General features: G+C 38.1%; 1 protein-coding gene across 5 annotated transcripts in view; it reads right to left on the bottom strand.

Moving 5' to 3' along the window:
* The window catches only part of aopep (aminopeptidase O (putative)), a 161,539-nt gene extending 150,169 nt beyond the window's left edge, over nt 1-11,370 (bottom strand). For 4 of the 5 annotated variants that reach the window (XM_073909595.1, XM_073909594.1, XM_005167175.6 and 1 more), the window contains exons 1-5: nt 11,286-11,370; nt 6,511-7,366; nt 2,665-2,831; nt 2,440-2,560; nt 678-944 (exon numbers count right to left, since the gene is read on the bottom strand). In XM_073909595.1, the coding sequence (XP_073765696.1) occupies nt 678-944; nt 2,440-2,560; nt 2,665-2,831; nt 6,511-7,214 (1,259 nt within the window). In that variant the 5' untranslated portion in view covers nt 7,215-7,366; nt 11,286-11,370. Of the gene's footprint in view, nt 1-677; nt 945-2,439; nt 2,561-2,664; nt 2,832-6,510; nt 7,367-11,285 lie in introns of those variants that run through there. The other variant, NM_001123258.1, reaches the window with a different exon arrangement.
* Between the last annotated feature and the right edge of the window lie 1,198 nt (nt 11,371-12,568).

The following is a 12,568-nucleotide window of genomic DNA, read 5'->3' on the forward strand; positions in this document are numbered from 1 at the left end:
CAAAAAGATTCAAATGGCAGCGCCCGCTCGTCTGCGGAGAATAAGGTCAATAATGCTAATATTGTTGTGTGTGTAAATGCCCAGTACAGTTACGATCTTTTTGCCATATTATATGGTTATGATAACACAATATATGCCTTCAGTGATTTCTTGAAGTTAAACACCAAAAAATAACACAACTGGAATAACTACAGCAGTCACCATCGTCAATCTCATATGAAGCAAGAGATCACGATAACATGATGATGTGTGCAGGTGTAGTAGTGGTGTCTCGCTTCTTAGAGGTAAATTTTTAAGCCCTTACCCTTTACACTCTGTTTCAAGGGTCAATGGGAAGGGGAAAAGGTAGTGGTAAAAAAATAGAATTGGGATTGGGCCAAAATATGCTCATACCTGCTCTCCAAATGAATACAATACACCAAAAAGCTTTAAAAGTATTGGAATAAAGTAAGCAAATTTAATGGACCCACATTATAGTGTATTATCTAAGCTTAAAAAGTTCAACTTTCCATTAAAATATTTGCATTTTAATAAAGTATAGTCAAATAAGGGCTAAAAATGAATCAGCTCAATTCAGCTTCGACACATTACTCATAAAAGCTGCAGACTAAAGAAATTCAAAATCAATCACTGTATTATTATTCAAGAACCACATTTAAGAGGAATGCTGCAATTACCTGGCCATGCCCAGACTGGAAAACCCTGAGGGAACAATGAGCACATCTAGACGCGGGAATGGATGGACACCAAGAACAGAATGGGCCGCAGTCAGACAAAGGGGCAGCAAAGGTAGAACCATGTCCTGTGCCTTCTGCAAGTGGCAGGATGGGGCAAACACTCGGTGAGGAATAACAGTCTGTACTCTAGCAGGGCCAACCATAAAGCGGCATGGATAATCCATGTGGGAACAAATGTACTCCTCATCACCACTGTCTAAAGGAAGACTGTAAAACAGAAATATGCATGTTAAAGAAGAATACACTGGAAACAACAAGACATTTGGAGATTTGCCAAAATAAAATAATGAATTATGCTAAAGATGTCTGATAAATTAAAGCAGATAATCTCGTCTAGATATTTAAAGAGCCCCTATTATGGGTTTTTGAAAATGACTTTCCATGCAGTGTGTAACACAGCTCTAGGTCAAGTGAAATATCCAGCTGATGTTTAAATTTAAATGTGCACCGTGTTTAAAACAATTGATTCATCTATAAAAGAGTCGAATCATAGTGGTTCAAATGAATCGTCGCTGTAACAAGTCTTTAGCCGTGTCAGCGTACGGAACTCAAGCCTCATCCATTTTTTGAGTGTGCAGACCCGGAAAAATTTAAAAACCCAGCCCTGCCCACACACACTGTACAAAGAAAAGGAAGACAAACGCTAGCAGATCCTGGTTGAATCATGTCGCGTAGACGCTGTGCTCTGAAGTGTGAGGGAAAGTCAGTGTTTCTTTCCCTACTCAAAGATGAGGCTGTGAAGAGTCAGTGAAGTTTATTTTTGCAAAAATACCTCAGCATTATAGCCCCAGCCTGGTGCTGTGTTCCCATTATTTGTCTAACGAGTGATTCAGCAATCTACACGCTTACAACGGAGGATTTATCTGCCGTTTGTTATAGGAAGGTTTAGAAAAGACTACTGATATATTGGACTTTGGCAGAGTTTGACAGGAACTTTATAAGTACACAGTTCATGGTTTCTTTCTCCATTTCACATGTTTAAATAAGTGCGATTAAAATGGTTTTTTACTGTCCTTGTTTGCAAATCATGTATTTAATTGTGTTTTGTTACTTGTAACCGCTTGTACTTTCTCTAGTTAACTCTTTATATTTCCATATCGCGTCTAAAACCAAGTTGAAAACGTGACGTGTGACGCTTTACGGATTTAAATGCGTTTGTGAGCTTGCGATCTACTGCCATTTTTCCTTGATATGGCCACCATCAGCTGTTCCTACACACGTGTGGCGTTCAAGTTTCAAAATAGTTCAGCTTTTGCCACTGTGTGGATTAATACTGAATGTGTGTCATGGTTAAGAGTAGAGTAATATGTTGGTGTTAAACTGCACTGCTTTAATGCACTCCTGCACTGGGCTCACACATACACTCTGCACTCTGACTACTTTAAAATTTTTGATAAGCCATGGTGGGCATTTCTCCCTGTCTCACATTAAACGCAGTCAACCAATTGCAATAGACTGGGTCATCGGACCAATCAGCGCTGATTAGCATCGCACTAAGGAGGGGTTTAAGAACAAATGAATCGCTGAACGAATTATATGGGAGTCATTGGGATAATTAGGTCAAATAAATGCATATTATAAGACAATGAAAGTGTTTTTTGACCTTGTATGCATATCAGCCTGTTGTTGGAGACCCGCAAAACCAAAATATGACCTTTTTTAATGATTAATAGGGGCTCTTTAAGTCAAATGAACAACATACCTGAGTTTGTCGTCCACATAATTTGTCACTTTAACTTCAGCTTCTAGCCATTGTCCTACTGCTATAGTAAAGGTAGATGCTGGCATTGGCATTGTAACATAATAATCCCACTGCTGAAAACCTAAAAAGAGTAAAGAAAAGGCTTCAGTGTTTTCCACATTAAAATTAGTGCACTTAATTACACATGCATGACAGTGAAGTGCTGACTAAGGCTTTTGACTGCACCTGTCTCTGCAGGCTCTGGAAAAGCTTGATTTTCACCACTCATTAGAACAGTGAAATCACACGGAGCCCTCACACACGCTTGCCACGTTGACATGGCAACAGGTGGCTCCTGGCATGGGAAGAGGGCTCTGTTGTTGATGGGTGAGCCCATGGTATAAACACAGCATCTGGAAAAATATACAAATAAAAAATAAACATGGCATCACAGCATATACTGGATAACAGATGGGTAGGGATGAGTGGAAATTTAGAACCTCTTTCATTTGAAACCGCACTTAAAAAATTATAATCAAACTTTTACACCATGATTCTGCCACTTCAGTCTTGTTCATTCTTGTTTTGGAGTCCAGACACTAGTCCTGTCTTGTATGTCGTGCTTAGCTCGAGTTTACTCAGGCCGGGCACTCATCCTGTCTTGGTTTGTGTTTTTTGTCGTTGTTGTGAACGTAAGTTCTCGAGTGATCAGCACATTTGTTTCTTTGTAGCGAGCGCGCACGCACCAGAGGAGGGTCGGTTCGTGAGTGCTCGTGTTTGTTCTGTTTGCAGTGTGCAGTTTCATTCTCAGCGTCTCAGTCTAATTGGTTTCGATTGGGGCTGAGATGAAACATGCACGCTGCATATGTGAGTACACGGTAAGTGTTTTTATTTATTGTGTACGCTTGTGTTCTGTTTGTGTTGGTGTTGTTAAAGCACGTGGCCCTGTTGTTTACATTGTGTGCTTTAGTGTCATGTTTCATGTGAACACGCGGTTAATGGGTTCTCTCATTGGCTGCGAGTTCTAGTTTCGTTTTATGTGAGCACAAGGCTTTTGTTGTTGCTTTTGTGTCATGTGCGCCAGTATATTGTCTAGCCCCACCCTCTTTGTTATCCCATTATTAGTTTATTCAGTTCACCTGTTTGTTTATTTATTGTTTCTGCTTATAGTCTTCTCTTGTCTGCTGTTCTGTGCCAGTTCGTCGTTGTTTATCGCCTTGTTCTGATGTGTCTTCAAGCTTTGATCCCTGCCAGCCGACCCAGTCAAGTTTTTTTGTTTATTTGTTTTGTTAATGTTTTCCCCCGCTGGGTTGCTTTTGTTTTTTTTTGTTTTTTTGTTAATAAAACCCATTTAATTTACTGCAACTGAGTTCTTACTCTCTTTCCCTACATAAACCGTTACAGATAAATTACGTCTTAATTACAAATAAGTCATGAGCGGGTCATATAAATGAATTGTTCATAAGACTGATAAACATTGGAGTTAAGACTCCTTCACACGAAGAACGATAACTATCATCATTCACAGTTTAGCTACATGCTCCAGTTACGCATGAAATCCTGTAAAATTATTTATCTTTATATTTTATTTTAGTCATAGTGTGCACTTCATTATTCTAACAGAATTATTTTATTGAACTATATGCTTTTTGTCCCAATTTGAATGCTGCTCTTTGCCTTAAAGTAATAGGGTACAGTTCACTTCTGATATGAAAGCAATCATACTAAATCACGGAAGTGATTCACTGTTCATTATGTATAAATTAGTCAAAATGAGTATTTAAATTTGTTTACTCACTTGTTTTCCTGACAAGCGAGACCAAAGTGCTACATGTTCATGCATATACAATTTATCTGCTTGCAGAAAATTAACTCCCACATGGTTTTGAACCTTTGCAATACATTTGCAAACATTTGTGACAAATGAGCACATGTGCCTTTCATTGCTGGCGCTTTGAAAACAAAGTAAATGTTCAAAAATCAAAGTACAAATATGAGGGCCTTATTAAGTATTAATAATAATGGAATAGAATATTTAAGTTAAACTTTTAGCAATAATTCACATATGCATAATCACACTATTTTCTAAGTCCCTATTTAATGTACGTTATTAGCTGATGGTGCAAAATAAATGTTGGGCTTACTTTATATTAATTGCCCTTAGCTCCTACGTACTAAATTGTTAAAAAAAAATTTACATTTTTTTTTCATTTAATTACATCTGTATTCAATTTCTGCATTTACATTTATAATTATCTTGTTGAATCAAGCCTGTCCCTAACCTTACAGTACCTTCATCACACGTCAATTGCCCCGTAAGTGTTTTACAAGGCAATATGAACACAATGAGTACATTGGACTTATTATTTGTTGAAGGTACCTAATAGTTAAGGTCCTTTAATATTGGGATAAGTGGGACCAACTGTAGATGTTAACTAATAAATGTACAAATGAATCAGGAAATCTGATCACACTTAATTTTAAAGGGCACATAGGTTACCCCTTTCTTCATATTTAATATAAGTCTTTTGTGTCCCCAGTGTCTGTAAAGTTTCAAATCAAAACACCCATCAGAGTATTTATTATAGCTGTTTGAAGTGTCTGTATTATAGCTGGGAAAAGGTTGTTGCTGTTTTTTTGCACTGGGCCTTTAAGGCTAGTCATCCCCGCCCACCGTTCCCACATGCCTGTCAGCAACATGCCTCAATCGCCGCCCTCGGCTGTGTCAGGAAGCAGATCTCACGTAACGTTTGTGAGAAATACTACAGTAAAAACTTTACCAATCAGTATGCGCTTGTTAAGTGTGACGTCACGCAAAGCGGCTTCCGGGTCCAAGCACTCTATACAACTGAATAGGGAGACTCATGAAATGGTAATAATAAACGTTTACAAAGCGATTTAAGGCTTTTGAAAATCACGATCGCAGTATATATATCCATGCCTAATATCCGATGGCCAGAAAGTGATAAATTTTTTATAAATTGTTAAACTTTTGGTATTTGTTAGGCAGCAAGCCCAGAGATTGTTGTGTACACTATGATTTTATATAAAATTAACTTTAATGTGTGATAGGAATAAAACGTGATCATAAACAAATGATTTCTCCACTCAAATGAGTGGCGGCTTGGACCCGGAAACAGTATTACATCCGTCACAAACACGTCACCACTTAACAAACGGATGTGATGCATTTTTTGTGGAGTTGCAACAATGAGTTCACGCACACACTGTGCAGACACGCAGACACACACACACACAGCACAGACACGTAGCGCAGACACACACACACACACACATACATAGTGTAGACACACAGACACACACACACACACACACATACATAACGCAGACACACACACACACGGAAAGACAGTGAGACATGCGCCTGTTCTGATGAAGTGAATCTTAAGTGAATCGCTGAAGTTCATTACACACGTGGACTGTTTTAAAACATGTTAAACTTGTAAAACTCACTCTTGATCACGTTTGATGATGATTGATGATCCTAGCAAATTGAACAGACATTTTATTACCGGTTGCTTTGCGCTCATCCTGTCTTGTTGATATGATTATATGCATTACTACGGAGACATGTCAATGAGCGGCTGCTGTCAATCAATATTGGTGGGCGGGGGGACCGCACTCCTACGTCAAATTGCGCTTGATCTGAAAACTGCTCCAATTGGTCCACCGTTTTATGTTGTTAAATTTGAAAAAAAGGACTGGGTGGGGTTATTTCACCCCACTATGACAGTATATACACTATACTTACACACACATCTGTCCAAACAGCTTTAAAAGTAGACTTTTCACCATGGATGCCCTTTAATGTACAATTTATACTATTAACAAACCATTAACCAAGATTTTTAGCTTAATAAACTACAATTTTTTTCTGCTTTTTAATAGTTAGCAAGGTAATAGTTGGATTTGGGTGTTGGGTAGGATTAGGGTAAAATAAGATCAGATAATACTTTATAGTGCTAATAAACAGCTAATATCTTTATAATAAGCAGGTAATAGGCCAGTAGCAAGTTTTAGCAAGTTTTCACAAATTTTCGGTGGATGTAAACATTTAAAAATACTTCATACCTGCCATCCTGGTCTTTTGTCCATCTCACAGAACCACCCGTGGGCTTAGTTTCATACCAGATTCTGACAGCGCATGGGAAATCATGAGGTGTGCGAACCCCCTTTTTCCTAATCTGAAGGCTCCACCGATCCATGTGGAACTGTAGAGGTTGTGTATTTACGATGTTTGATGAACGGCTGCACTGAAGGTAAAGCTCATGTTGTGTTCTCCAGCAGGAAGAAGGCATAGAGACAAGCCTCTGTACCAGTCCTGCATACACATCCTGTTCGTTCACATCAAGTTTTTTTAAATCCAGTACTGTAGTAACATCCAGCTCTTCAACTCTTGAAACTACCAGGTCACAACAATCTAAAACCAAGGTGAATTCTTCACTCTCATCCTCACTACCAACATCCATTCCTCCAATCAAATATGGCGGTTCCTCAGGGGGTATCAGCCTTTTGTGCTCAGGTGTAATGGGAGAATTTATGTCATGTTTGGTTGATACTTGAGATTGATCTTGCGTGTTTGAGGCACATCCTGATTCACATTGTTTGCTGGAACCCAAACCAGGCTCCAAAAACAAAACAATGCTGCCGGCAATGACCTTCCTTTGAATGTAAACGGCCAGGTCAAGGACATAGTGGCGGACGAGCATATGGTTGGTGTTCGCACACAGGGGCAAGTCATCCTTGTTAGGATCCAGATCAGGACTGCTTTCCATATCTGATGAAGATATTCTTCAGGCTGCAACAGATCTTGTAACCAGACTGAAATATCATTAAGAGTAATGTAAACGGAATGCTGCTCCGGCTCTTTAAAAAAAAAAATCCAGTCGTTATTGAGTCTGCATCTGGTCCTGAAGCATTTAATAGCCTGTAATTATAAATGTTAAAGAAAATATTACTTAAATATATAATGTCAGCATTAAGCTGCAATCATAATACTTAAAACAGATCACTTGAATAGAATAAATACCCTCAGGCCATCGTACATTCTATTATTCTGTACTATCCTAAATAATTACGTGGGTAGTTGACATGGCATTTCAAACAGTGTGCTATTAAACTATTTTAAACAATTTTCTTGCATAATTGCTGGTTTTATAACCTCATATTTAAATTGTATTGAACATTTGTACATCTAAAATGGGACTATTAAGGTTTAGCAAAGCCAAAAATGTAATTCTAAACCAGTTTTTACTTTATTTATTTTATTAGACATTAAAGAGTATATTTAGAAACAAGTTTTCATTTAGCTGATCTTTGAGAAAACCTTATAATGACTGAAAATTCATATTTGGGTGAACATTATCAATAAATTGACTGTCAATACAGTTTAAGTTAGAATTATTAGTCCCCCTTTGACTTTTTTCCCTTTTTTAAATATTTGCCAAATGATGTTTAACAGAGAAAGGACATTTTCACAGTATGTCTGATAATATTTTTTCTTCTGGAGAAAGTCTTATTTGTTTTATTTTGGCTAGATAGAAAGCAGTTTTTATTTTAAATAAAGATTTTAAAGTCAAAATTATTAGCTCCTTAAAGCTACTGTATATTGTTTCCGAAAGTCTATAAAATAAACCATTGTTATACAATAACTTGCCTAATTACCCTAACCTGCCTAGTTAACCTAATAAACCTAGTTAAGCCTTTAAATGTCACTTTAAGCTGTATATAAGTGTCTTAAAAAACATCTAGTCAAATATTATGTACTGTCATCATGGCAAAGATAGAAGAATTCAGTCAATAGAAATGAGTTAGTAAAACTATTATGTTAAGAAATGTGTTGAAAAAATCCTCTCTCCGTTAAACAGAAATCGGGAGAAAAAATAAACAGTGGGGCTAATAACTCAACCTTCAACTGTAAATGTAATGTGAAACTTAAAAATAATAGTGACATTACAGCAGCAACAAAAACACACCAAAAAAATCATTAAAAATGTTCAAACTAAATATTAATGGGTTAAAATAATCTTGGTTATTTCATTGTGCTGTATAGTTGCAACTGAGATACTCTATCATTTTTTAAGTGCTCTCTTTCGTGCAAAGGGAAAATTTAACAAGTGGTGCTTAAGGTGACAATTTAAACTAGAGGCCCATAATCAGGTGTTAAATCACTGAAAAATACACACTTTCATCAAACGCTTTAAATAAGCCTTAAATGAAATACTGCTCTCCAGGTGATGACTAAGCAATCCACTCATACTCCTTCTGTCCTTCAAAGCAGTTGCTCTTAATCCTCCACATTGCACATTTTGGATACTATATTTCACTTTACGCTTTGCAGTTTGTGGTTCTTAAATTGGGTGTTTTCCAAGTCAAAAACTACGACACTAAGAAGTTTATGTAAAGGTGATTTGGAGTAAAATATATTTTAGTTCACATACAGTAACCAAAAAAGGCTAAAATGATTTATTAAAGTAATATGCTGATGTCAAAAAGATATATTTCCACATATATGCTAGACACACATACTGTATGGCCTAAAAATGTATAACAAATAAATGTCCCAAATGTGTCAGAAACATACATGTCCTATATATGTCAGAAACATATTTGTCCCATACATGTAGAGCACATATATGTCCCATATATGCCAGAAACATACATATGTCAGAAACATATGTCCAGATATATGCCAGAAAGATATGGGACATATATGTGTTACACATGTAGGAGACTTATATGTTTCAGGCATACATGGGACATATATGTGCTATACAAGTAGGGGACATATATGTGATGTAATGTAATGTGTGTATTTATATAGCACATTTATTGCATATGGCTATTCACCCAAAGTGCTTCACAATCATGAGGGGTTCTCTCCACACCACCACCAGTGTGCAGCATCCAGTTGGATGATGCAATGGCAGCCACGGGACAATGGTGCCAGTGTGCTCACCACACACCAGCTGTTGGTGGAGGGGAGAGACAGTGATAGAGCCGATTCAGTGGATGGGGATGATTGGGAGGACCGGGGCTACATCCCTACTCTTTTACTAAAGTGCCATGGACATAGACACAGACGTGACAACAGAGTCAGGACCTCGGTTTAATGTCTCATCTGAAAGACGGCACCCACTGACAGAATGGTGTCCTCTTCACTTTAACTGGGGCATTAGGAAGGCAGGTTGAGCACCCCTTGCTGGCCTCACTAACACCACTTCCAACTGCAACTTAGTTTTCCCATGTGGTCTCCCATCCAGGAGATTCTAGATCTAGGATTGAAATCAGGGCTTTGTGATGGCCACTCCAAAAAATTCACTCTGTTGTCCTTAAAGCCCATTTTAACTAATTTGGCAGTATGCTTAGGGTCATGGTTTGTTTGGAAGACCCATTTGTGGCTAAGTTTTAATTTCCTGGCTGATGTCTTGAGATGTTGCTTCAGTATTTCTACATAATGTTTATTCTTCATAAAGCCATCTATGCTGTGAAGCGGACAAGTCCCTCCTGCAGCAAAACAGCCCGACAACATGATGCTGCCGCCCCCATACTTCACAGTTGGGATGGTGTTCCTAGGCTTGTAAGCTTTACCCTTTGTCCTCCAAATGTAACACTGGTCATTTGGGCCAAAAGTTCAATCTTAGTTCCATCAAACCACAGGACATGTATTCAAAAATGATTCTTTTCCCCAGTGTCATTTAGCAAATTGTAATCTGGCTTTTTTGTTGATTCTGGCTTGTTGATTTTCCCATGTTGTCACACAAGTAAGCAGTGTGTTTGGGGTTTTCCTTAAGTACTATTCTAATACTATTCTCCAATTAACTCAAATGTTGTCAATTAGCCAATCAGAAACTTCCAAAACCTTGACACCATCATCTGAGCTTTTTCAGAGGCATAATAATCTTGTTATATGTAAACTTGACTTTCAAGAAAAGTTATAACAATTTCTCAAAAAAGTCTCTCATTTTTCTGCTACTAAGCATAACAGAAAAATGTAAACTTCTGGTTTCAACTGTATGTGCTATATAATGTAGGGGACATATATGTTTTTGGCATATATGGGACATATACTTTGCGATACATGTAGGGGACATACATGTTTCTGGCATATTTGTGGACATATATGTTTCTGAAATATATGGGACATATATGTGCTATACATGTAGGGGACATACATGTTTCAGGCACAATATGTGGACATGTTTTTGGCAATCGCGATTTGAAACGTTGCGATTACCAAATCGCAAAAGGCTGCGATATGACATATAAACTTTCCTTGCTCAGAGCTAATGCATGACTGCTGTCTGTGTTTGACAGTCTTACTAGGCTGTTATTAATTATTTAACTGCTATTAAACATATTATTAATTAATCATCTCTTCATATGTATTAAGTTCAATGAAATAATATAAAATTATATATATATATATATATATATATATATATATATATATATATATATATATATATATATTGCAATTAGATACAGTACGTTTTTCCCTTCAAATTTCACAGCCGTACTAACGTTAGTGTGTAGATAACGAAAGCATCCAAAAACGATCATATAGTTGACGTTTTTTGAACAACTGTAAACATGATTCAAATAAAGTTGTGCTCATTTAAAATGTATGGGATTCGATTTCGACGCCTGAAGTCAAACAGGAGTTTAAAACTTCTCAACTACAATCGCTTATAAAGCTACCCCGGTTGTTTGAAGTGAAATTCCTCCCGTCCTTTTCAAAATCTTCCAATTTGCTCACAGAAACAGGCAACTGTCAATAAACTGCAACAGCAATATAATGGCAAACAGTATTCAACATTACAGATATCGAGAGTTGTTACACGAACCTGTTTCTCCCTGTGACAGTTCTACAACGCTTGAAAACCCGCTGCGACGCTGTCTCATGGAATCTGCGTCATCACGCAACGACAGAAAGCTAAGCTGTATGTCATGGGCGAGGGGAGGGGACAAGATGGCGGGCTGAACGCATGCGTTTTCACCGAGCAGCCTAGCGAAACTTCTAGTTTATCTTTAGAATTCAAAAATTCTCATCTTCACCTACCTAAAACAACATTTAAACACCACAGGGGTGTTTTACATCGTCAAAATGCCGAAATCTTCACAGCAGACTACCCACCCAAAGATATACATCACTTCAGTGAAGGACGCGGCCTCAGATCCAGAAATGGAGGTACAAACGGCTAAAACAGACAAACGGCGTGATGCATCCCATTTCACCCCGACCAAAGACAACGATAAAAAAAAGCTAAAACCTCATGATGATGACATCACTAACGCAACTCTCTTGCAAGCCATAACATCACTGACAGCTCGTTTTGACGTACAAAATGAACAGTTAGAAGACATGGCGAATCAGATGCGAAAGAACAGTATCATGGTGGCAGAGATTTCTAAGGCGGTTGAATTCAATGCCGCTGAAATTAAAGATTGCAAAGAAAAATGTGCAGAAGCGAGCAAATCACTCCTATATCTAACAACATCACACAAAGACCTGGCGAGCAGAACGTCAGAGCTAGAGCGATATAAAAGGAGGTGGAATCTCCGGATCAACGGGATGAAAGAGAAGCCCGAGGAGGATGCTCGTAAAGAAACGATTGCCATGATCGCTGAAATTGCTCCGCATTTGATTCATAAAGTAGAAGACATTGTTGACACAGTGCACCGAGTTGGCAAGAAGGAGCTAGGTAAACCCAGGCAAGTGATTGTGCAGTTCACAATGCGTAAATACAGGGACGAAATTTGGAGGTCTACTAAAAATTCATCTGTGTGCCGCGACCACGGAGTTCGTTTCACGGAGGATATGACGAGGGAGGACCGGCTGGCCCGCGCTGCGCTGTGGCCTTTGATCGATCAGGCGCGAAAAGCAGGAAAGATAGCCTACTACCGTGGACCGTTCGGGTATATTGAAGGGAAGCGCATTGACGCCGCATGACTGTGTAGTTGTCTTTTTATGGTAGGACAGTTTGAAATATGACTGTTAAGAAACGCTAGGCTGGGAGGTATGCTCTGTTGTGGTTATAACTGTTTGGGGTTTATACCACCCGTTCTGAGATTTCCTCTTTTGTGAACAAATTTCTGTTATTTTATTTCATCTTTTGCTATTTTTGTT

This window comes from Danio rerio, chromosome 8 (genome assembly GCF_049306965.1).
Source record: "Danio rerio strain Tuebingen ecotype United States chromosome 8, GRCz12tu, whole genome shotgun sequence".
In the NCBI taxonomy this organism is placed as follows: Eukaryota; Metazoa; Chordata; class Actinopteri; order Cypriniformes; family Danionidae; genus Danio; species Danio rerio.